The sequence below is a fragment of the Vombatus ursinus genome, unplaced genomic scaffold (genome assembly GCF_900497805.2).
Source record: "Vombatus ursinus unplaced genomic scaffold, bare-nosed wombat genome assembly UNPS02014831.1, whole genome shotgun sequence".
NCBI lineage: Eukaryota > Metazoa > Chordata > Mammalia > Diprotodontia > Vombatidae > Vombatus > Vombatus ursinus.
This window is the reverse complement of record NW_020954609.1, coordinates 383,314-409,419: the sequence shown is the minus strand read 5'-3', so window position 1 is coordinate 409,419 and position 26,106 is coordinate 383,314. Positions and strand designations below refer to the sequence as shown.

Genomic DNA, 26,106 nt, shown 5'->3' with positions numbered 1-26,106 from the left:
GAGAGAGAGAGAGAGAGAGAGAGAGAGAGAGAGAGAGAGAGAGAGAGTGAGAGAGGCTGACAACTGCAACTCTGCCTCATTTAAATCCAATTCACATGCAAGTCAAGACCTCACTCCACAAAGAACAACAACAAATTCATACCTTCTCCAGGAAGCCTTCCCCGATCCCTCTTAATTCCAGTGCCTTTCCTTTTAAAATTATTTCCTATTGATCCTGCATATAATTTGCTTTGTATATATTTGTTTCCATGTGTTAAAAGAAATCTTGTTTCAGTTTCACTCTGGTCAATAAGGCAAATTCAGGAAAAGAAAGGCAAACGGATTTTATTAGTGTACCAAGGCAGCAAGTAGTTGGGTGCCAGTGTCCTGCTTTTATAGACAGGAGTAAAGAACTACCACATAAGGACAAAAGTATGCTTATTCATACTCATCTCATGAAGGGAGGAGTTTTGTGCTACTTCAGCCTTCCCCCCCCCCCCCCCACATATAAATGCACATGCCCAAAGATATTTCTGGATTGCCATCAGCTGGTTGTACATGTACCCAAAATTTAAGCAAGGTTTAAACGTGGAGTCATTTGGGCTGACTTTGCACACATGTTGTATCTCCCATTAGATTGCAGGCTCCTTGAGGGCAGGAACTGTTTTTTGCCTGTTTTAGTATCTTCAGCACTTGACATAATGCCTGGTACATAGTAGGTGCTTAATAAATATTGATTTTCTTCTCTTTTAAACCATTCAGAAACAATATGCTATAGTTCCATGCTCTCTTTAAAATCCACAGAGTTCTCTGACTCATCTGGTGTTGATTCATTTTCCTTTGTTTTACAGTATTTAGTTATAGGGGGCAGCTAGGTGGCATAGTGGATAGAGTGCCAGATCTGGAGTCAGAAAGACTCATCTTCCTAAGTTCAAATCTGGCCTCAGACACTTACCAGTTGTGTGACCTTGGGAAAATCACTTCACCCTGTTTGCCTCAGTTCCTCATTTGTAAAATGAGCTGGAGAGGGGCAGCTAGGCGGAACAGTGGATAGAGCACCAGGCCTGAAGTCAGGAGGACCTGAGTTCAAATCTGGCCTCAGACACTTGACAATTCCTAGCTGTGTGACCCCGGGCAAGACACTTAACCCTGATTGCCTCTCAAAAGAAAAAAAAAGGCAAGCAGGGACAGCCTTGGACTCAAGGCTATGGTCAGCTCTGTTGGTGCCACAACTCCCTTGAGCCTTGTGCTGCTGGGTTTCTATGTGCAAGGTGGGGTGGGGCTTGTGATCACTGTGCTTTTTAAAGATCTATCCGGTAGGTGGCGCAGTGGATAGAGCCTGGGCCCTGGAGTCAGGAGGATCTGCGTTCAAATCAGCCTCAGACACTTGACACTTACTAGCTGTGTGACCCTGGGCAAGTCACTTAACCCCAATTGCCTTAAAAAAATTAAATTAAATAAAAAAAAGACTAATCCTATGATTATTTAAAAATAAATAAATAAATAAAATGAGCTGGAGAAGGAAATGGCAAACCACTCCAGTATCTTTGCCAAGAAAACCCTAAAGGAGGGTCACAAAGAGTAAGACATGACTGAAGCGACTCCACAACAATGGTTTAATTGTAGATGCCTCAACTCTTTTCCTAGATCTAGAGGCCATATGGTCTTGCTGTTAATGTTTTTTCCTGTTGATTTATTTGCTTCTTCCTATGGTAATTTTAGTGTTTTTAAAAATAGCTTCCTTTATCACTTACTTTCTGACTCCCCCCGCTTTGATGGAGGTTTCCATAGGTGCTGGATGTTAAACTGTCTCAGGCTCCTTTGCTGGGCAATTCCTGGTTTACTAGCCTAGGTCTCTAGGCTCCAAATTACTTTTGTGGGGATAGAACTGGCCATAGTCGTATGCTAGGCTCTTTTTCTCAGGCTCAGTGGAGTGCCACACATTTCTTACCTCTTCTTCTCCCTCTTGCCCATTCCCTATTACAGCCTGGGCAAATTTCTGCTGTTTGGAGTTTGGATCTTTACTGTACTGTGGGTGGGGGTGGGTATGGAGTTTGGTTCTGTTGCAAATGAATGGAGCTTAGTGAATGGTAGGGGAAGGGATGCTGAGTGAGGGTAGGGAATATTGGCTTTTTCTGTTCATTCATTTAGTTTTTACCTTGTTTGGATTTTTGATGTCGTGTACCCTGGAGAGAACTGAAATTGCTTTAGCTCTCACTCATAATTCCCATTTTGGAGAGGTTCTGTGAAAATGTCTAGTCTGCCATCTTGTTGGTCATGTATCCCAAACTCTTAAGAAATAGTCAATAAAAATTTATTAAGTGCCTCCTATGTGCCAGGTATACAGATGAGAAAAAGAAAGACAAAGAGTTCTGCTTCCGGGAGCCAATATGGCTCCCCTATCAACCTCTGAAAGCCCAGAAAATATCACCCCAGGAAAAACCCTGGAACAGCAGAACCAGAAGAAAGATGGGGAGCAACAGTGCAGTAGCCCAGGTAGCTTGAGGGATTAACGGGAAAGGCCCCTCTTGCCCTATGCGTCCCAGCCAACTAGCAGAAAGCCCCACTTTAGCACACCAGGAGGAGATCCTGGTGCCTCGGCATTCTATGGCAAATGGATGTCCCAGTGCCTCGGCAAAAATAAGGGAAGCAGCACTACAAAGGGTGCCAGGCAGATAAACACCCTGCAACATCCATCTGAAAAGAGCTGAAGAAAGCTAAAGGAAAGGAAAAGCAGGCAACCTAGAGTTGTCCGAAAGTTCCAGCCTTGCTGATTCCAGCCCAACACCAGGTAAGCTGCCGGAAACCTACACCTTCCAATTGCCAACATCAGAGGACCCAGCACACAAAGCCAGGACCAACACCTAGGATCCCAACACAAGAAGCTTGGGTCAGTGCCCTCTGCTCCCCAGCAGGAGAATTCAATCTCTTTAAAGGCCAGGGAATAAAGAAACACCACGAGTAAAAAGAAATGTACCATAGATTCATATTATGAGAAGAGTGAAGATCAAGGCAGAAATTCTGAAGAGGACAACATTGTCAACAAACCCACATCTGCAACCTCAAAAGGGAATATGAACTGGTCTGAAGCCCAAAAAGCCTTCTTAGAAGAGCTCAAGAAGGATTTTAAAAGTCAAATGAGAGAGATAGAAAAGTCCTTAAAAAAATACAATTGGCCAACTGGAAAAAAGTACACTGAAGAAAACAAGTCCCTAAAAAATACAATTGGCCAACTGGAAAAAAAGTACACTGAAGAAAACAAATCCCTTAAAAATACAATTGGTCAATTGGGGAAGGAGGTACAAAATCTAATAGAAGGGAACAAATTGTTAAACATTGGAATTGGCCAAATGGAAGCTAATGACTCTATGAGAGAGCAAGAATCAGTCAAATAGAAACAAAAAAATGAAAAAATAGATGAAAACGTAAAATACCTCATTGGTAAAACAACTGACCTGGAAAATCGATCCAGGAGAGACAATTTAAAAATTATTGGTTTACCTGAAAATCACGATAAAAAAAACAGCCTGGAAACTGCCCTGAAGTCCTAGATCCAAAAGGTAAAATAGCCATAGAAAGAATCCACTGATCACCTCCTGAAAGAGATCCCAAATTGAAAACGCCAAGGAATATGGTAGCCAAATTCCCAAATTACCAGGTCAAAGAGAAAATACTGCAAGCAGCCAGAAAGAAACAATTTAAATATCATGGGACCACAGTCAGGATTACACAGGACCTTGCAGCTACTACATTAAAAGACCGTAGGGCGTGGAACATGATATTCTGTAAGGCAAAGGAGCTTGGATTACAACCAAGGATCAACTACCCAGTGAAAATCAGCACGATCTTTCAGGGGAGGAGATGGATGTTCAATGAAATAGGGGACTTCCAAACCTTCCTGATAAAAAGACCAGAGCTCAACAGAAAATTTGATCTTCAAGTACAAGACTCAAGAGAGACATAAAAAGGTAAATGGGACAGAAAGACATAATATGTTGTTAATAAGGGCAAACTGTTCACATCCCTACAAGGGAAGATGACACTTGCAACTCTTGAGAACTTTATTGTTATTACACCATGTTAAAGGAGTATACATAAAAGGGGGGGATATAAGTTGACTTTGATGTAATGATAAAAAAAATTTTAATCAAGTGGGTTAAATGGATCCAAGTAAGTGGATTGGACTGATCTAAGAAAATTTACTGAGAAAGGAGGAGGCAGACAAGGGTAAATTACATTACAGGAAAAAACACAAAAACCTATTACAGCAGAGGGAAAGAAGGGAGGGAGATGAGCATTGTTTGAACCTTACCCTCATCAGATTTGGCTCAAGAAGGGAATAATATAATCAGTTAGGTATAGAAATCTAACTTGCCCTACAGACAGTAGGAGGGAAAAGGGGAAAGAAAAGGGAGGGGGGATAGAAGGGAGGGAAGAAGCAGTAAGGGTAAAAGGGAAGAAAAGGGAAAGGGCTAATAGAAGGGAGGAGGGACTGAAGGAGGCGGTGGTCAAAAGCAAAACACTAGTGAGGGAGGGAAAGGAGAAAGGAGAAAGTAAAGCATAAATAGGGTGGGGGAAGGATGGAGAAAAAGACACAGATAGTAATTGTGAGGGACTGTCTGATGTTGGCAGCTACCAGGTTGAGCGCTGTGGCAAGGGTAGGGTAAGATCTGGGTATTTTGGAAGTCGAGGCAGGGGCTGTGGTAGGCAGAGTCGTGTGTACTGGGATGGGCTGGATCGGAGAAGCCCTGAGGCAATGGGCGGTGCTTTGTGAGATAAGCTGGGTGCAAGGAAGTAGCCGGAACTTGAGCTCCTAAGGCAAGGGGCGGTGCCACGTGGGAGTGGGACGGCAGAGGACTGAGTTCCCTTTGCTTAGTCCCCTCCCTATATGCAACGTCATCCCCAGACGCCTCTTGTGACCTTCCTGACTTCCTGGGTCCCTTTGTACAGCACTGACCCAGACCCCTCCTCCCAGTGTCTGAGTCTGACTTCTTAAGTCACGTACTCTGTCTATGCGCTAATCCCAGACCCCTCCTTCCTATATCCGGTCCTAGCCTCCTACGTCACTCCCTCCCCCTTGGTGTGCTAAACTCAGACAGCCCCTTCCGGTATCTGACCCTACAATCATTGGCTAGTAAGCGGGCTGGGGAGGAGGGGCTAAGTAGGTACTTAGGAACAAGCGTGGTCAGATCACACGCACTCTCTCCTGGCTCCTGTCCTGTTGCTCTGGCCTTGCTGCTCGGGCTTGCTATGATGGCTTTCTGTGTTGGCCTCTGAATAAAGCTCTGGTGTTGGCGCCTCCCGATGGCTCGTCTCTGTGTGTTGATCCGGCTGAGTACCGAAGACTTGGGTGTGAGTAAGACTCTGGTAGTGTGCTTCTTATAAGAGAAGTGGGTACCGGCGTACGGCTGGCAGAAGGTCGGCGTGCGGTCAGTATAAGTAATCACAACTGTGAATGTGAATGGGATGAACTCTCCCATAAAACAGAAGTGGATAGCAGAATGGATTAAAAACCACAATCCTACAATATGTTGTTTACAGGAAACACATTTGAAAAAGAGTGACACATACAGGGTAAAGGTAAAAGGTTGGAGCAGAATATATTATGCTTCATCTGAAGTAAAAAAAAAAAAAGCAGGGGTAGCAATCCTGATCTCAGACAAAGCAAAAGCAAAAATAGATCTTATCAAAAGAGATAAGGAAGGAAACTACATCCTGCTAAAAGGAACAATAGACAATGAAATAATATCATTACTAAGTATATATGCACCAAATGGTATAGCATCCAGATTCTTAGAGGAGAAGTTCAGGGAGTTACAGGAAGAAATAGACAGCAAAACTATACTAGTGGGGGACCTCAACCTCCCCCTCTCTGAACTAGATAAATCTAACCACAAAATAAATAAGAAAGACGTTAAGGAGGTGAATAGAACATTAGAAAAGTTAGGTATGATAGACCTCTGGAGAAAACTGAATGGGGATAGAAAGGAATATACTTTTTTTCTCGGTGGTACATGGCACATACACAAAAATTGACCATGTACTAGGGCATAAAAACCTCACAATCCAATGCAGAAAGGCAGAAAGAGTAAATGCATTCTTTTCAGATCATGATGCAATAAAAATTATATGTAATAAAGGGTCATGGAAAGATAGACTAAAAAATAATTGGAAACTAAATAATCCAATCCTAAAAAATGATTGGGTCAAACAACAAATTATAGAAACAATCAATAATTTCATTGAAAAGAATGACAACAATGAGACAACATACCAAAACTTATGGGATGCAGCGAAAGCAGTTTTTAGGGGAAGTTTTATATCTCTAAATGCTTACATAAATAAAATAGAAAAAGAGGAGATCAATGAATTGGGCATACAATTAAAAAAACTAGAAAAAGAACAAACTAAAAATCCTCAATTAAACACCAAATTAGAAATATTGAAAACCAAAGGAAAAATTAAGAAAATTGAAATTAAGAAAACTGTTGAACTAATAAATAAAACTAAGAGCTGGTTTTATGAAAAAACCAACAAAATAGATAAACCTTTGATTAATTTAATTAAAAAAAAGAATGAAGAAAACCAAATGCCTAGTATCAAGAATGAAAAAGGTTGGGGCAGCTAGGTGGTGCAGTGGATAGAGCTCCAGCCTTGGAGTCAAGAGGACCTGAGTTCAAATCCGGCCTCAGACACTTGACATGTACTAGCTATGTGACCCTGGGCAAGTCACTTAACCCCGATTGCCTCACCAAAAAGCAAAAAAAAAAAAAAAAAGAATGAAAAAGGTGAATCTACCACCAAGGAAGAGGAAATTAAAACAATAATTAGGAACTATTTTGCCCAACTGTATGCCAATGAATTTGACAATCTTAGTGAAATGGATACATATTTACAAAAATATAAATTGCCCAGATTAACAGAAGAGGAAGTAAAATACTTAAATAACCCTATCTCAGAAAAAGAAATTGAACAAGCCATTGATGAACTTCCTAGGAAAAAATCTCCAGGGCCAGATGGATTTACAAGCAAATTCTATCAAACATTTAAAGAACAATTAATTCCAATACTATATAGACTATTTGGGAAAATAGGTGAAGAAGGAGTCTTACCAAATTCTTTTTATGATAAAAATATGGCGCTGATACCTAAACCAGAAAGAGTCAAAACAGAGAAAGAAAATTATAGACCAATTTCTCTAATGAATATAGATGCAAAAATTTTAAACAAAATATTAGCAAATAGATTACAGCAACTTATCAGAAATATAATACACTATGACCAGGTAGGATTTCTACCCAGAAGGCGGGGCTAGTTCAATATTAGGAAAACTATCAGCATATTGATCATATCAACACCAAAACTAACAGAAAACACATGATCATCTTAACAGATGCAGAAAAAGTTTTTGACAAAATACAACACCTATTCCTATTAAAAAGACTAGAGAGCATAGGTATAAATGGAATCTTCCTTAAAATAATAAATAGCATTTACCTAAAATCTTCAGTAAGTATTATATGTAATGGGGACAAGCTAGAAGCATTTCCAGTAAGATTAAGGGTGAAACAAGGATGTCCATTATCACTACTGCTGTTCAATATCGTACTGGAAACGTCAGCTTTAGCAATAAGAGAAGAAAAAGAAATTGAAGGTATTAGAATAGGCCATAAAGAAACAAAGCTATCACTCTGTGCAGATGACATGATGATATACTTAGAGAATCCTAGAGAATCAAGTAAAAAACTACCTGAAATAATAAACAACTTTAGCAAAGTTGTAGGCTATAAAATAAACCCACACAAATCATCAGCATTTCTATATATTACCAAGAAAGCCCAACAGCAAGAGATAGAAAGAGAAATTCCATTTAAACTTACTGTAGACATTATAAAATATTTAGGAGTGTACCTCCTGAAACAAACCCAGGAACTATATGAACACAATTACAAAACACCTTTCACACAAATAAAGTCAGATCTAAATAATTGGAAAAACATCCGTCGCTCATGGGAAGGCCGAGCTAATACAATAAAAATGACAATTCTACCTAAGCTAATTTACTTATTCAGTGCCATACCAATCAAACTACCAAAAAATTATTTTATAGTTAGAAAAAATAATAACAAGATTCATTTGGAAGAACAAAAGGTCCAGAATATCAAGGGAACTAATGAAAAGAAATGCAGGGGAAGGTGGCCTAGCCATTCCAGATCTTAAATTGTATTATAAAGCAGCAATCATCAAAACTGCTTGGTACTGGCTAAGAAATAGAGTGGTGGATCAGTGGAATAGGTTAAATATGCAAGACACAGCAGTCAATGACTATAGTAATCTATTATTTGATAAACCCAAAGACCCCAGCTTCTTGGATAAGAACCCACTCTTTGAAAAAAACTGCTGGGAAAACTGGAAAAGAGTATGGCAGAAACTAGGCATAGACCAAAATCTTACACCATATACCGAAATAAAGTCAAAATGGGTTCATGATTTAGATATAAAGGCTGATCCTATAAGCAAACTGGGAGAACAAGGAATAGTTTACCTATCAGATCTACGGAGAACAAAAGAATTCATGACTAAACAGGAGATAGAGAACGTTACAAAAATCAAAATGGATAGCTTTGATTACTTTAAATTGAAAAGTTTTTGCACAAACAAAGCCAATGCAACTAATATTAGAAGGAAGGTGGAAAATTGGGAAAGAATTTTTACAACTAATCTTTCTGATAAGGGCCTCATTTCTAAAATATATAGAGAATTAAGTAAAATTTATAAGAATGCAAGTCATTCCCCAATTGATAAATGGTCAAAGGATATGAACAGACAGTTCTCAGATGAAGAAATTAAAGCCATCTATAGTCATATGAAAAAAATGCTCTAAATCACTATTAATTAGAGAAATGCAAATCAAAACAACTCTGAGGTACCACATCACACTTATCAGATTGGTCAACATGACAAAACAGGAAAATGATAAATGTTGGAGAAGATGTGGGAAAATTGGAACATTAATGCATTGTTGGTGGAGTTGTGAAATGATCCAACCATTTTGGAGAGCAGTTTGGAACTGTGCCCAAAGGACTATAAAAATGTGCATACCCTTTGACCCAGCAATAGCAGTTCTAGGGCTATATCCCAAAGAGATCATACAAATGGGAAAAGGACCCATATGTACAAAAATATTCATAGCAGCTCTTTTTGTGGTGGCAAAGAATTGGAAATTGAGAAGACGCCCATCAATTGGGGAATGGCTGAGCAAGTTGTGGTATATGAATGTAATGGAATACTATTGTTCTATAAGAAATGATGAACAGGCTGACTTCAGAAAAACCTGGAAAGACTTGTATGGTCTGATGCTGAGTGAAGTGAGCAGAACCAAGAGAACGTTGTACACAATAACAGCCATATTGTGCGATGACTAATATTGATAAACTTAACCCTTCTGAGCAATACAAGGATTAAGACATCTCCAAAGACCTCGTGATGGAAAATGCTATCCATACCCAAAGAAAGAACTATGGAATTTGAATGCAGATCAAAGCATACTATTTGCTATTTTTTTTCCTCTTCTGTTGAGTTTTGTTTCCTCTTTCTGGTGGTTCTTCCTATTGGTTCTAATTTTTACTTACAACATCACTAATCTGAAAATGTTTAATAAAATGTATATATATAGCCTATATCAGATTGCGTGCTGTCTTGGGGAGGGTGGTGGGGAGGAAGGGGGAGAAAAATTTTAAACTCAAAAGCATATGGAAGTGATTGTTGATAAATCAAAATAAATTAATAAAAAGAAATTTAAAAAAAGAAAAAGGCCTCTGCCCTCAAGGAGTCCACAACCTAATAGGGGAAGCACAATACACAAAAAGAAGCTAATAATGGGGTTGGGGGCCACCAAGGGTATCTTGTAGGGTATCTTGATTTTTGTGAAGTGGAAACTAAGCAAAGCTGGTGGTGGAAAATGAAGAGGAAAACAAATTCTTGTTTAGTGTCTTTAATTGCAGCAGCAGAAGCCAAAGTAGTTCAGCAGGCTGGAGGGCCCCATTGTATTTTCCTGTTTCATGGGCTGCCCAGAGTAGAGGATGAGAAAAAGTACCGCACAATCTAGTCTTGGGCTCACGTGCTCCTGGCAAATGAACTTTTTCCTTTTTTGGCCACTGGCTTTATATAGAAATGGCAGGGGGTTCTTGGGATTCTGGGCCATTTTGCATGTTCAAGCTACTGTGTCCCTTTCACTGGCCTTGTTTGTATAGAAATGGCAGGGAGCTTCATGGGGCTGGGGCTATTTAGCACATTCGTTTCGTTGTCACTCAAATCCAATTCAATGCAGGTCATATCATCATTTCCCTGATATCATGGTTCTCTTTGAGAAAGAAGGACAAACCATAACACAACAACCTTGATGGCTACCCTACTAGACTTCTGCCCAGAGTCTCTGTGTTGTTGTGTAGATGTTCGTGACAGAACTGGCAAGCTCTCCAGTTACATGGGCTGAAGATGAGTCAGCAAACAGAGGAATGAGCTAAACGACCCCCCAACTTGAAGCCCCTCTGCTTCTGCTCCTAGAAGGCCAGAGGTGGGGGCACAGGGCTCTGTCTTGCAAGGGCATGTGGTCAAGTATGACCAACGGGGTAGGGGCTGAGTGGCTGTCAGTTCCACAGGCCCAGGCAGTTGCCTTCCAGGGGACAGTGGGAGGTAGTCACATGGTTGAGACTTGAAGGAGGCCTCAGGGGCCCCTAAAGAATCTGCTGGAGAACCCTGGTTCTTTCAGCATTATTTATTTTGCTATGTATTTTGGTGAGGTTTATCCTTTTTTTGGATGCTTATTAAGTTCTGAGGGGTAAAAATACATAAAAGGCCTCATGGTTTTCACTGGAAACGAGGAAATCAAGGCTTGGCTGCCCTGTCCCAGGTGTCAAACCCAGGGGGCCCACACTAGAGGGTGTCCAAAATGTCATTGGGCAGTGCCTCACACAATAAGTAAAAATTTGAGAAAACAGAGGCCACGCAAACATGTGGTTTTCTTTCTTTCTTTTTTTTTTCTTCGGTTAAACATGTGGTTTTCTAAGGCACTAAGCTACCACTGAGATCCCTAGGCACATTTAGCGGCCCTTTTCTCTTGGGCCTACAGCGCCTAGGGGCGTGGCCCCGCCTCCTCGGCTGCCGGCCCCGCCTCCTCGGCTGCCGGCCCCGCCTCCTCGGCTGCCGGCCCCGCCTCCTCGGCTGCCGGTCCCGCCTCCTCGGCTGCCGGCCCCGCCCTCCACCGCCCCTGAGTTTAGGCCCTGTCGCCCCCGCCCAGCCCAGACTCACCCCTTCAAGCCTCCAAGCCCCGCCCTCCCACCCGCCGGCTCCGCCCTCTGCCGCCCCTGGGCTTGGGCCCAGTCGCCCCCAGCCAGCCTTGCCCCGCCCCCTCGGCTGCCGGGCCACGCCCAGACCACGCCTCGGCGGTCATTTCCCGTCGCGGTTGCCGTCGCCCGCCGTCGCCCGCCGTCGCCCGCCGTCGCCGTTTCGCTCGCTCGCCGAGGTGCAATCGCCGATCTCCGTACTGACTGGTAAGCGCCTCGGCCCCTGGCCTCTCTTGCCTGGGCGGGCCGTGCGGCCGGGCTGCCCCGAGGCTCCTCGAAGTGCTGCAGCTCACTCGCTCCCGTCCCGTCGGGCCTCCCCTTTAGGTGTCCCCAATGGAGGACTACCGCCGCCTCTCCGACCAGGAGCTCGTCCGCATGCTCAAGCTCTACAAGATCCCGCACGGGCCCATAGTGGGTGAGTGTGGAGAAGGGGGGGATCGGCGAGGGGGGGGAGGGCAGAGGAAGAGGGCGCAGGGAAGAGGAGGGGAGGAGATCGGGGAGGGAACAGGGAGAGGGAGGGGGAAACATCTCCATCCCTCCTTGAGCCTAGGGGGCGTGGTAGGGCACTGAGTAGGTGAGGCAGGCATTGAAGCCAGGCCGCTGGCCTGGTACAGTCCACCCTGCCCCCTCCCCCCAATCTCCATTAACTCTCCCTCTTCCCCTCTATGTAAAATGAGGGCTCGCTAGGCCCTTTCTAGTGGTGACCATGCCTAAGAACCCAACCCCCTGATCCTTAGCCTTTGAAGCCTAACGGGATTGGGTGGTGGTCGACACATACATAGTCAGAGCTTGTGATCTCCTGGGGGATTGGTGGGAGTCCTGTGATTCTCCTCCCACATAGAGAGGCAGGGCCTGTGGGCATACCTCCCCACCATCCCCACCCAGGCCCCCTGAGCTCCGAAGGCCATTCAAAGGCTGAGCTAACTAACTAGTGCTTGTAGGAAGAACCCCTCAAAGCTTGCGGGCTGCTTCTGGGACCTGTGGGAACATTCACCTGTCTAACCATGAATCCAGGTTCAACCCGAAAACTGTATGAAAAGAAAATCTATGAATATGAAAGTCAGAGAACCAAGCTTTCCCCTGGGACTGTCAGCTCTTACCACTATCCAGGTGAGGAGGAAGGGTGGGGTCCAGTTCTGCTAAAGCAGAAATGAACTGGTCCTCCAGTTGTTGGGGAGTGCAGCAAAGAAAGGTGACCTCTCTCACCAAGTATCTTTCTGTTGTGCCACAGAGGATTTTGAGGGTGAAGCTTATGGTTCCAGACAGGATGAAGATGAAGACATGGAAGAAGGTGAGTATGGTTCCTGTATCCAAGGAGGGTTAAGGCTCACCCTAGGGAGTGGTAGGGCCTGGCCTGGCTTGCTGTTGCCCTTCCCCATCTGCTTGAAGTGTACTTGTGGGGTGGGGTTCAGGAGCAGAATGGGGCTGCTTGGAGGCAAAGGGCATGGTTGATCTCCGACTCCCTGACGTTCTCTGCAGCTGGAAGCCAGTACTTTTGGGCTAGACCTGCTCCCAAGAAAGGCCCCAGGGGCTCTCTTTGATAAAGGTGAGGGAGGAGACCTATGATTTTGGCTGATCCCTGTAGTAGTGTACCTGTCCATCTGGGCTGGGTTGGCTTTTGTAATCCTTATTGTTCATATGGACATCCTTTCCTCCCAGTCAAATTGCTTGCCCATTCATTCATGATCTCATTTATGGATTAGCCCCAACAGGTAGTCTGGGAGGCAAGGATGACTAATTATTTCACAGTTGGAGGCAACTCACTTGGGGCCTGACCTTGGCAGCTTGTATGGCTATTCTAAGCCCAGGCCTGGAGCCCTTGGCCTCCAACGTTTATATAGTGCTTACTATGTGCCAGGCACTGTGCTCAGCACTTTACAAATATTATTCTTTGGTCCTCACAGCAACCCTGGGAGTATAGGTGCTATTATTATCCCCACTTAACAGAATAGAAAGTAAGGCAGGCGGTAGTGAAGTGACTTGCCCAGGGTCAGAGCTAGTGAGTGTTTGAGGCCAGATTTGATCTCAGGTCTTCCTGCCTCCAGTGCCCAGGTGGGTATTGCCCCACCTAGCTGCTTCTACCATAGCCTTGGTCTCTGGCTCTCTCTCTCTTCCTTCCTCTGTGACCCTTCCAGTTGACTATGACAATTACTATGAAGAGAGTTACTCAACTACCAAGACTTATGGGGAGGCTGATACTGCAGCCATCCCAGTAGCCAAGGCCAGGACCAACTTCCAGGAGCCCCAGCCCTCCACAAGCTACAGCAGTGACAGTGTCAAGGCTCCTACCTACCACATGCGCCAGCGGGTAAGTGCCAGCCCCTGCCCCAGTCCCCACCATCTCAGGTGCCAAAGTCAGCTAACCAATCAGCCTCCCACACCCGCTATTAAATGATGAGGGGCTCGACTGTGATGCCATTGGTATTGGAGCAAATTCTTAGATGAGGAAGCCCCCTGTGCTACTGCACACCAGCATCATAGCTTTAGCAAGTTGCCTAGAGCCCTCTAGGCCCCATGTGTCAGAGGCAGTAGGACTTGAAGCCAGCTTTTCCTTGTTCTGAGGCTGGCTTGCTGTCCATGACACCAGAGGTATCCAGCCCAGGCCCGTGGACGGCCAGCAAAACTCCTAATTGTACTCTGAACTCAATGAAACTGTCGCTGGGAACCGTTGAAGAGAATGAATGAAAATCCACTATACCATAGGCAATGTGAATTTGTGGTTTTCAAAGTCAGTGCCGCAGCAGGAATCCATTTCTAGAATTTGACCCCAATGCACTGCCCCCTGCCCCCTCTCTAATAATAACAGGAACGATGATGACAAGGAGGAGCTGATGTTTCTGAAGCATGTTCAAGTTTGCCACGTGATATCATGCATACATACTCTTTTTTTAGCTAGAATTCTCCAGAGGGCCCTTAAGACAGGGCCTAACTCTAATTGCCACTGATCCCTTTCCCTGGGTAGCATGTAGGCATGAAACAAGGTTTGGAGTGGGGGGGGCTAGTTTCAAGAGGTGCTGCCTGCTTGACCAGGGGCCCCTTCAGTCCTCTTCCTCACCTCAGCTCTTGGTCGAAAGACCTACCTCAAGATTTCTCAGCCAACCAACCACATAGAAGAGCAGAACCCCCTGTTTGGGGGAATTATAGATTTAGAGGCAGAAGCACTTTAGAGATAGAACATGATGTAGTCCAACTTGCTCATTTTACAGAAGAGGAATATGAGGCCTTGAGAGATTAAGGGACTCTCCAGGTTGCATGATAAGCAACAGAGCTTGGATTTAAACACCCTTCCAGCATTCTTTGCTGTCTACCTCTCTGCCTCTGGGTATTTTGAACCGCTCATCTCCAGTTCTCCCAGGGGCCCAAGGCAGGGCAGAGAGCTGATTTGGGGAATAAGAAGATCACCCTAAGTTAATCTAGGATTTGCTGAGCACCCCCCCCCCCCCCCCCCCCAGGCAGGACTCCTGAACCTAGGTTTTCCTTATTCTGAGACTCTGGCCTCAACAGAGGGCTGTGAAAAGAGAACAAGTTGGCTAAGTCCTTCCATTAGCTGACTCCCAGCCTGGCTAGGGAAGGAGTCTGAGACTTAAGACTCTAGCCTACACCAGGATAGCTGGCCCTGGAATCAGGTAGGGGTGTGCCATACCTGATGCCAAGGTCATTGAGTACAGGGCCAAGGAGACGACTGATAGGGGTCAGGGGGTTGGCCCTTCCCCATTCATCCCCTGCTTTTGGTAGATCAGTGCTGAGTGCTGGTCCCTGCCTCTGTTACCTTATTTGCTTCCTGTCTGCCCAGTCAAGGCTTGGGGTACGGGGCAGGGGGGACCCTATATACTTTTGTTCTTAGGAGGCAGGGGCTTGGAGGAAAACTCAGCAGAGAAATGCCATCTGCCTCCTTATTTGAGCAGAAGATAGGACAGCTGCAGAGCAGTTAGCACTGTCCTATTGGCGGGGGGCCCATGGAGAGAGAGAATGAGTCTGTGGGGGGCAGGGCACCAGTTCCTCCACCCCCACAAGCAACAGGCCAGCAAGTGGCTGGTTACCTGATAGGTCTGACCCAGGAGGCAGCTGATCCTCTCCATAGCAGGGCATGATGGGTGGGTGGCAAGTCAGAATTCTCATCAGCAGGTACAATGATGGCCCTGGTGCCAGGGAGACTGACCCTGCCTTGTTTCTCTGCCTCGTTACAGATAAGAGAGAATATTCTCTACCCCTTAGCCCAGGAGGAGAACATAGACAGGTAAGTGAAGGGGACAGTGCCCTGCCATCCTTTCACCCTGCCACTCACTCTGTAGTGGCTTCGATCCCATGTCTCACCATTGGCACTAGCAAGATTGAGAAATGGGGGTGGGGCTGCCCATTGTTCATTCAGCAGATGTTCCTGGAACAAACACCAAAAGGGTGCACAGCTTCTTGGCAGAGGTGAAAACAGCCAGTCCTGGGACATAGGCCCAACAGTGAATGAGAGGAGGGGCATGAGGGAGGTACAGGCAAAGCATTTGGGTTCAGAGGAAAGCAAACTCACTTCCAGCAGGGGATAGGGGTGGGGGAGGCTCCCTGGAGGAGGGGGCTTGTGATCTGGCTCTTGAAGACCAGGAAGTATTTGGCCAGACCAAGCCAGGGGAGAGGGCATTTCAAGGGAAAAGACGCTGTGGGCTAAGGGGTGCTGTATGTGTTCAGAGGGGAATGGAGTACTAGAGGCCAAGGAATGGGACCTCAGCACTGGGGAACCATGGCCATTGGGGGAGGCTGTTGCTGAGGAAACTGCTTCTGAGACAGCTGGGGCCTTGGACTGGGGGCAGTGCTCATGGAGAGGAGGCCATGCATTGGAGGTGTGGGGGCGGGCTAAGGTGAAGGCTGAGTCTTTCTGATACATCCCCTCCCCCTCTTGATAGTGACTCAGCCTACTTCCACCGAGACAGCAATGCCTACCAGAGTGTTTCTCACTACCGATCCAGTGCTGGTGCAAGCCCTGACTCGGCCTTCTCTTCCAGCCCAGTGATTTCTTCTTCCTTTTCTTCCTCCACCCCAGTTTCCTCAGCTTCCCCAAACTTCCAATGGTACTCCTTCCCTTCGGAGGTGGAAGCCCGCCAGGCTATTAGACCTGACCAAGGCCCTGGGGCTGAGCTCAGAAAGAGTGGTAGAATGGTGCCCCTTTGGGTCCAGTTCCTTCTCTTCATTGGTTTTGCTCTCTTTCTGGCCTTTTTGTACTATTTCATGCAGGTAGATGATGACAACCCCTTCCGTCTCCACCCCTGAAGGCCCCTTCTGGGCCCTGGGAACAGGTGGAGTCCTGGTCCCATTTTGACCTTCTCTGCCTCTCACCCTTACTTTCTAGCCTCCCTTCTGGGGTGATTGGGGGGCACAGGGATATCTTCCTGTTCTTGTTTGCTGTAGGCCCTGTTGAGAGTGCCACTATGGCCCATTTGGTTTCTCCAGGTCGTACCCATAGTGCCTTGTTGTTTGGCTGCATTTTAAGCCTTTTGTTGGATTGATTGGAAAAGAGTGTTCATATTTGTTTAAATGTTGGTTTCTGGAAAAGGAGTTGCCCTGGCCCAGCACAGATATGTCCCCTGCCCCCAATCACATTTGGGCAGACAGATCGGGGGTGTCTTCTAGGAATCCTTTCCTCGAAGCAAGCTGTGCTACAGCTCCCAGGCTAGACTTCCCCTTGGAACTCACTCCTGAGGTCAGGGGGAGTGGTATCCAAATACCATAGTGTTCTTGAGGGCATTGCTCTTTGGCACCTTATTTAGTCTCCATCTCACCTGATACCTTTGTAGACCTTCTCCCACCCCAGCAATGCCATTGCTCCCCCTGCATCCCTGCCCTCCATACGAGGGCAGGACGACTGACCCTTCCTCCTCTTGGATATCTCAGACCTGGTGGAGAAGTGAGACTTTCAACAAAACTGCCAACCATCCTTTCCTTGACTTTGTTCTCATACACTTCGTGAAATAAAGGATTTGTTTATTTTTCAAAACCGTTGCGTTTTTTCTTGGGGGAAGCGGGCTAGGGAGATGCAGCCATCCCCAAGACCTGAGGAGGGTGAGGGGCTGGGCAGAGGAGGATGCTACAGGTAGTGTCAGGGGCTTGGGGGCTGGGGAGGTGGCTGGTGGCGTAGGCGCTCTCGGATCCTCAGGAACTCCAGCTGCTCATCTTGGCTCTTCCTCCTTGTTTCTTCCTGTTGCTTCTTGGCAAAGAGAGAGGGAGAAGGCCAAGCTTTTCCATGTAACCCTTCACAATATAAGATGTTAGGAGGGAGAGGGTGGGCCCTCACTCACAGCATCATTTCACAGAAGAGAAAATGGGCCCTCAAAAAGGCAGTGACTTGCCCGAGATTCCACATTAGTACAGATCCAATTGGGATATTTCTGCTCTCTTTAAGTACCGAGATCCATGTACCACTCTGAGCTGAATGTCCACTCCCTAGACCTAGCCTCAGATCAGCCTGGATTCCCCTACCTTCTGTTGCCTCTGTTGCCGATGATGAAGTGCCTCCTGCAGAGGGGTGGGCTCGGGTCCAGGCCCAGTACCTGGTCGGCCTTGCCTCTTCTCTAGTACACAAAGGAGTTCAGGCCTGCTCCGGAGGCTCAGGCCCCTGGGAAGAGGGGGCGTGGGAAGTTGGGAGTGGGATGAGCTCTGGCAATTGGTATTAGATGCTCCTTGACTTGACATCAAATTGGGCCCAAATCCCAGCCTGAGGGCTCCCTAGAGGTCAGGCCATTTCTCTTACTCATACATGAGTGGGACCAAAGGGGAAGGATTTCCACCCTCTGTGCCCCACCCTATGCCACCCTCTCCCACCATTTGCCTATGTGGGAAGGGTCCTTAGCTCCTTTACTTCCTGTGGGTCAGCAACAGCTCCCTGTGCAGTGCTTGGTGGGTGTGACTGGGGTTAGGAGGCAGGCAACAGAGTCCTCGGAAGGCAGCAGGTGTAGGTATGGCCTCCCCTGGAGTCCTGTCAGCTGGAAGGCAAAGCAGGGACTATTGGTCTAAATCAGGACTTCTCAAACTTTTTCTACTCATCCCTATTAGCACTTCTTAAACCCACAGTTTAAGAAGCACTAGTCTAAATGCTTCCAGCCTGATGAAGGGGCAGAATGTAGTTAACTTAGGTCCCTGGGGGTTCACTCCACTGTTGGGTAGGCAAGAGGGGAAGGATACAGTCCCTGTCCTGGGAAACCTCTAGTCTGGCTGAGAAATTGAACCTTCACACCTGGCAAAGGTAGATTCGTACAGTGAGGCCTTTGGGCATACCACTGGGGGCTTTATGGAGCCGGCACTTGAGCTGGGCCTAGAAAAATTAGACAAGGGGGAAGGCATTCTTGGAGTGCAGCATAGGAGGCAGAGATGATGGAGACTGGCCCACTGCTATAAGGGCAAGCTGGGGCCCAGTGTGAGGTGTGGCAGTGAAGAAGAATTGGGGCCACACTGTGGAGGGCCACGTAGGCCAGGTGGAGCTTGCATTGTCTCAATCACAGAGAAGAAAATCGACTTTTGACATTTCTAGCCCAGTAAAGGGCTTAGGGCAAGAGTGAGTCACTGAGAACTTCTGAGCCCAGATGTGGCAGTAGGGAGGTCACTGAGGATGTGCAGGATGGAAGGACAGGCGAGAGGAGACTCCAAGCAGGGAGACTGACTAGGAGACTATTACAGTCATCCAGCTGATTGGTGTGGAAAGCTTAAACTGGGCTGGCAGTTGAGGCTATAAAGAGGAGGGAGTGGAAGAGAAAAAGGATCACTCAACTGATAGGATGCTCATCTTCCAAGTTTGGGAGGGCAAGGGTACTGCTCACCATGGGAGGAAGTCGATGGGGTCTCAGTCAGCCCATGGGAAGGTCTCAATGAAGCCAAGACTTGGCCTTTTGCCCAGATCCACAGGGCCCGAGACAAGCTAGGCAACAAAGGGAAAGGAGGTAAGATTTGACTGTACATACCCTCTTCTCCCCTCCTTTCCCCCACCCTCTGTTTCCTATGTGTCCAACAACCCTTGGCCTCTTTCCCCATCCCAGTAGTAGGCAGGGTTGAGATCAGTTCCCAAGGTGGAAGAAATGGGGCCAAAGCCAGAAAGTGTGAGTGTCCAGGGGCTGGCCAATACAATGTCAAGGTCTCCATTCTGGACTTCAGCTTCTCTGGCTGAAGCCTACTTGGCTCACCTCAATGTTGTGCTAGGAGGAGGGAGGAGAGGTGGATTGGGAAATGCTTGGAGATGGACATCCTTGGTGACCAACCTGAGAAAGGGGAGTCAAGGGAACAATGGTAGGAGCATCCTGGTCTTGCCCATATGGCTCCCTGAGCAGGGGACCTTCACTCAGCTGAGCCACACATAACACTTGTGAGTGTGCATATGAGAGTGTGTGTGTGTGTGTATGTATGTGAGTGATCTCACACAGACACACACACACACACACACACACACACACACACACACACACAAACTCCTGTGTACCCTCCCTCATACCTGACTCAATTGAGTCTTCATCTCAGTTTGGCTCCATGGAGCCTCTTTAAGGAAGCCATCTCTGCCCCTCTGCCCTCATCCCCCTCAGCCCATTCAGCACTATGCTTTCCCTAACTAAGGTCTAGAGCTCTGTACATCTGACCTTAGTAGGTCCTTATCTCCGAGTCCTATTTCCCTCCTTAGCCTGGGAATAGGGAAGAGGCTCTAGGCTGTTATCCATTTGGAGGGAGGGCAGGGATATCCCAACACTTACCTGTCCCCCAGCGGGGATGCAATGGGCCTGTTTCCTTTGGGGATTGAGGGACCTACTGCTTGTGTCCTGGCTGCAGATTGAGATGCCTGGTGGAGAGAAGGCTTTGTGAGCTTGGGCTGCTGGGGGTTCCCCTGCGAGGCTGGACAGACAGACTGTCTCGTAGTCTTCTCCATCCTAGAGGAGCAAGCATCCAAGGTGGCCCCAGGAAAAAGAGAAGAGGCTGTCGACAGCTGGGAGAAAGTGACTCCTGGCCACCTGGCAGTAACCGGAGCTGCCTCCAGGAGCTTCCTCTCCGGGAGGGGGTGGGGAGAGGGGAGCCCACTCTCATCTCTGCAACTCTAGCTGGAGGCAAGGTTGCTACATGGAAAGGCAAGCTTTCAAACCTGGGCAAGTAGAGGGACGAGGGTTCACTTGGTAGAAGCCCCCAGCCCCAGGCCAAGAATAACCAGTTCCAGGGATGGCCATAAACACAACTGGAAATTGCCAGTTTGTCTTTGGGGTATTGAGTGTGCCCTTTCAGGGACCTCCAGCTCCAAAGCTCAAGACCTCAGAGTTGGAGGGAACTTCTTTCTGTGTGTGGAATGCTTCTTAGCCTTCCTTCAGAATGTTCTGCCAGGCTCTAGTATGGTACTGCTGCTGCCTCCTTTAGGAACTCCATCCTCTTAGCTGTTGGGGACTGCTCCCAGCTCCCCAGAACTTACCTTGTATTTATTTGGCGTCTAAAACTTATTCACGGATATGTTGGCTCCCCCAATAGACTGTCAGCTGCCAGAGGGCAAGAACAGCTTCATTTCTGGCTTAGTACACTTTGTACAGTGCCTGGCACATAGTAGGCACAATAGATAGAGCATTGGGCCTGGAGTCAGAAAGACGAGTTCAGATATGACCTCAGTAACTTCCTAGCTCTGTAATACTGGATAAGTCACTTCACCTCTGCCTAAGTTTCCTCAACTGTAAAATGAGGATCATAATAGAACCTACTTCCCAGAGTCGTGAGGATCAAATGAAGTAATATTTGTAGAGTGCATTGCTATAAATGCTAGCTATCCTCAGCATCCTCATCAGGCCTTTACTATATGTATATGTACACACACACACACACACACACACACACACACACACACATGTTGATTGATTGTAAGTAATCTAATCCAAACATGTTTTACAAGAATCCCTTCTACAGCATTGCCACCAAGTAGGCAAACTTTGCTGAGTTCCGGAAGGGGCTAGTAGTTTACCAAAGGTCTGCTAGGTGGCGCTGCAGTGGTTAGAACACCTGGCCTAGAGTTAGGAAGACTCATTTTCCTGAGTTCAAATATGGCCTCAAACACTTACTAGCTGTGTGACCCTGGACAAGTCACTTCACCCTGTTTGCCTCGTTTTCCTCATCTGTAAAAATGAGCTGGAGAAGGAAATGGCAAACCACTCCAGTATCTTTGCCAAGAAAACCCCTAATGGGGTCACAAAGAGTCAGACACGACTGAAAAATGACTGAACAAATTAGTCTACCTAAAGCCCTCCTAGGTAGCTAAAGGACATTACAATTCTTTGGCCTTGCTTGTCTCTGGCAGCCGCCTCCTTTCTTATGCTGGCTGCTCATCTCAGTACTTTAGTGGCAGCTGGACCACATGTGAGAACCACATCGCTGAAAGGAAGAAAATGCCTAAATGGTGGCAAGGAAGATGCAGCCATGCCACCCTGAGCAAAGCCAAGCCAGTCCAATTCAATCCAATCAGTATCATTTTTTTGGGTAACTTTTAAAATATATTTTAAACTTAAAAACAAAACAAGAAAAGGAAAACAAAATTGCCATGTACACAGTATACCATAAATTTCCATTTCATGAAAACCTATATAATAAATACTACACATTGTTTTCAAAGCTGCCCAACTTTTCTTTGCTTCCCTGTAAGTTTTCTTTTGTTTTCTGCTGTGTACTTTTTACTTTATTTCCCCTCCCCCCTCAAAAAAGAAGGCTACAATTAAACACGGATAAACACACACACATATGTACATATATATATCTATAAACATATACATATATACACATATACACTCATACACATATATGTAAGAACATACTATACATATTTCCATTTCTCTTTCTCTGAAGGTGGATAGCATCTTCCTTCATATGTCCAAATCTTTTCATGTTTTTCTAAGTCAACCAGCTCCTCATTTTCTACCACACAGCAATATTCCAACCCAGTCACATCCTGAGAGATTGTCAGTGAAAGTTTTTCCCCCAATTTTTGCATTCCTTCTATTCTTGTCTACATTCATTTTATTTATACCAGAAAATTTTAATTTAAAATAATTGAAATTATCCATTTTGCATTTCAACAATGCTCTCATCTTATAGTTTGATGCTGCTGTATCTGCTTTCTTTACATCTTTTTTCCCTGATTTCTTTTAAATTCCTGACCTTTTGTTCTTCCAAATGAACTTTGTTATTATCTTTTCTAACTCAGTAAGGTACTTTCTTAGTAATTTAATTGTGATGGCATTGAATAAATAGATTAGTTAGGTAAAATTGTCATTTTTTTATTATGTTGGGTTTACCCACCCATGAATAATAACTATTACTTCAATTATTTAAATCTAACTTTATTTGCATAAAAAGTGTTTTATATTTGTGTTCACAGTATTTTTAAAAGATTAAAATTTAAAATTTAAAAGACTAAAATTTCTAATTTCACAGTATTTTTTTAAAGACTAAAATTTCTAATTTTTCAAGGAGCTTTCTTTTAAAACATTTAAAAAAATTTTAAACCCAATGAACTCACCCCCCCCGCCCCCAAACCACCACCAATAACAACATTTTACATTTACATTACATTACATGTTTACATTTTCACATAAAAAAGCAGAATAGGAAAAAGATTGCACAAGATACCACAGATCACAGCTGGTCCTTCTGAGTGAATGGTAAATTCAGCAAGGAACTTTTAACAGTGTTCTGCCTGTTGGTGTTTCCTTCTAGCCTTTCTTCTGTTCTCACTTGTACATTAAAAAAAGATTCAATAAACTCTCTTTCCTTTTTGACAGACCTATCACTATCCCCACACTAAAAAAAGAAAACAAAACCAGAAGCATTGTAACCAATAAACATAGTGCAGCAAGATAAATCTACACACTGGCTGAGCCTGGACATGCCTGCTGTATTTTGTACCAGGACCTCATGGCCTTTTTGGAAGGAGGTGGACAGTCAGGACAGACCTGGGGAGTCAGGATGGGTCATTGCACTGATCAGTTTTCAAGTCTTTAAAAAATGGTTTTTCTAAGTCAGAATCTCTTCCAATAAATATTTATTAAATGCCTACTATGTGCCAATGCTGAGAAAAAAAAACAAAAAGTCCCTGCCCTCAAGTTTACAACATATGGGGGGAGTGGGGAAGCTTGGAAATACAATATAATACAAATAACTGACTTATCTATAGCACTTTCCACCCATTATCTCATTAGAATCTCACAGCAATGATTGAATAAATGATTTAATGAAAAGTACATTGTGTTTTTTTTTTAATTAATTTATTTTTAGTTTTCAACAATCTCTTCCATAAGCTTTTGAGTTTTAAATTTTCTCCCCCTCCCTCCCCACCTCCCTGCCCAGCGCAACCTGATATAGGCTATACATGTACATTTCTATTAAACATATTGAAAAGTACATTTTACATGCTTACTATATGCTAAGCTTACAAACAGAAAAGTGAGACAGTTTCTGTCCTTGAGGACTTTTTTTTTTTTTTTTTTACAATTTTCTTTTTCTTTTTCTTTCTTTTTTTTTTTCTTGAGGACTTTAAACTGTAATGGGGGAGACAGCTCATATAGAGGAGTAGGGTTTAAGAGGCCACAAGTTTTGGTCTGGGAAGTCATTGCGCCAGTCTAAGAAGAGGCCATCTATTGAAACTCCCTTTTGTATGGTAATGGTAGTATTGATTTATTGTCCTCATTTTACAGATAGGGAATTGAAGCTCAGAGGAGAGTAACTTGTTTCTTGTGTTTTGTTATTATTATATAAAAAATACTGTTCATTTCTGAGAAATTATTTTGCAGCCTGCGACTTTGCTGAAGCTATTAATTGTCTCAATTAGTATCTTTGCTCTTACCCTGAGATTTTTCAACTAAACTGTCATATCATTAACAACAGGGATAGTTTTATCTCCTTCTTACCTATCTTTATTCCTTTAATTCCTTTCTCTTGTCTTATTGCTGTTGCTAGCATTCTAGAACAATATCAGAGAATACTGGGAAGAGTGAGCATTCTTGCTTCACTCACATATTTAGTAGAAGAGGTGCTAGTGTATCCCCATTGCATATAATGCTTGCTTTTGGCTAATTTAGATAGGTCCTTTTTATGTTTAAAAAAAGATGGGGGAAGGGTCTCTATGCTTATCCTTTGTAGGGCTTTTAGCATAAAAGAATGTTGTACTTTGTCAACAACTTTTTCTACATCTATTGAGATAATCATGTGGTTTTAGATGTTTTGGTTTTTAATTTGATTAATGATGATGATCCTTTTCTTAATGTAGAACCATCCCTGCATCCCCAGTATAAATCCTACTTGATCATAATGAATGATTTCTTGGATAAATCACTGTAGTCTGTTTGACGGGATTTTGTTTAACATTTTGGAGGCAATGTTCATTAATGATATTGGCCTAGAGTTTTATTTTTGTGTTTTCTTTTTCCCTGGTTTAGGTATTAGGACTACATTTGTCTCCTAAAAGAAGTCTGGTAGGGCTCTTTCTTTCTCAGCTTTTGAGAATGATTTGTGAAGGACGACTACTATCTGTTCTTTAAAAATTTGATAGAATTCTCCTGTGAATCTATCAGGACCAGGAGTTTTTTCCTTTTGTAGTTCCTTTACAGCTAGAGCTATTTCATTTTCTGAGATCAGGTTATTTAAGATCTCCATCTGGTCTTCTGATAGTTTCGATGTTTTATATTTTTGAAGGTATTCCTCTATTTCTTTCGTGTTCTCAGTTTTGTTAGCATATAACTATGCATGATATGTTCTGATTATTCTTATTTCTTCTGGTCTTGCTGTTTTTGCTCATTTGCTATTTTATTGATTTGATTTTCTGCTCTATTCTTTTTTATCAGATTAACTAAGGAGTTTATCAATTTTATTAATCTTTTCAAAGAGCCAGATTTTAGTTTTATTGAGCATTTCTATGGTTTTTGTTTCCTATTTATCTATTTCTCTTCTAATTTTTAATACCTCCTCTTTTGTACTTATTTTAGATTTATTTGTTGATTTTTTAATTTAAAAATATATATTCAGTTCATTAATCTTCTCTTCTGTATTGTTAATGTATGATTATAAGGATATAATTTCCCCCCTGAGGACTGTTTTAGCTGCATCCCAGAGATTTTGGAATGTTGTTTCATCATTATCATTTTCTTTTGCCATTGTTGTTTCTATGATTTGCTCTTTGACTTATTCATCATTTAAGATTATATTATTAAATATTTTGGGTCTGTATTTTTTTTGTAGCTCTTGAACCAATTTCTATTCTTATTTCAGTAAAGGATGTATTGATTATTTCTGCCTTTTTTCATTTGTTTGCAATATTTCTGTGCCATATTACATGGCCAATTTTTGTAAAAATTCTATATGATTATATAATGAGTATGATATTGCTTGCCTTCTCAATGGGTGGGAAAGATGCTGAAAGGAGGAAGACAATTTAGAACTTGAAAAAAAAAACAAATGCTTAAATTTTTTTTGAAAGTTCCTTGTAGTACAGAGAAGTTTTTACTTTTTTGCAGTCTTATTTAGAAGATGCCTCAAGTCTTTTAATTTTAGTTTCTCCAGCATTTTGTCCATATTTTTCCTTCTGTTAATCTTTCTGTTAGACTTATTCAGAACTGTTCAGGGATATTGAAGTTGCCAGTCACTGTCTTATTAGTGTCTATGTCTTCTTGTGGCACAGGTAATGTTTCCTTTATGAATATGGATACTAAGGCATTTGGAGTATATATGTGTGTATATATATATGTATATATATGTGTGTATGTATACATATAATATAATATATATATACACTCATATTGTTTTATTG

The 26,106-nt window shown here is 44.1% G+C and overlaps 1 protein-coding gene and 1 pseudogene across 2 annotated transcripts; both read left to right on the top strand.

Moving 5' to 3' along the window:
- Positions 1 to 11,535, top strand: part of LOC114025516 — a 30,719-nt pseudogene extending 19,184 nt beyond the window's left edge.
- On the top strand, positions 11,459 to 17,304 carry EMD (emerin). 2 transcript variants are annotated; one of them, XM_027838914.1, is made up of 7 exons: positions 11,459 to 11,531; positions 11,649 to 11,739; positions 12,339 to 12,434; positions 12,556 to 12,615; positions 13,460 to 13,632; positions 15,512 to 15,561; positions 16,217 to 17,304. In XM_027838914.1, exons 2-7 carry the CDS (start codon positions 11,658 to 11,660, stop codon positions 16,578 to 16,580), a joined length of 825 nt encoding a protein of 274 aa, XP_027694715.1. In that variant the 5' UTR covers positions 11,459 to 11,531; positions 11,649 to 11,657; the 3' UTR covers positions 16,581 to 17,304. The 2 variants fall into 2 exon arrangements, with proteins under 2 accessions (XP_027694715.1, XP_027694716.1); XM_027838915.1 differs by lacking the exon at positions 11,459 to 11,531 and having other exon boundaries at positions 11,565 to 11,739.
- The last annotated feature ends 8,802 nt before the right edge of the window (positions 17,305 to 26,106 follow it).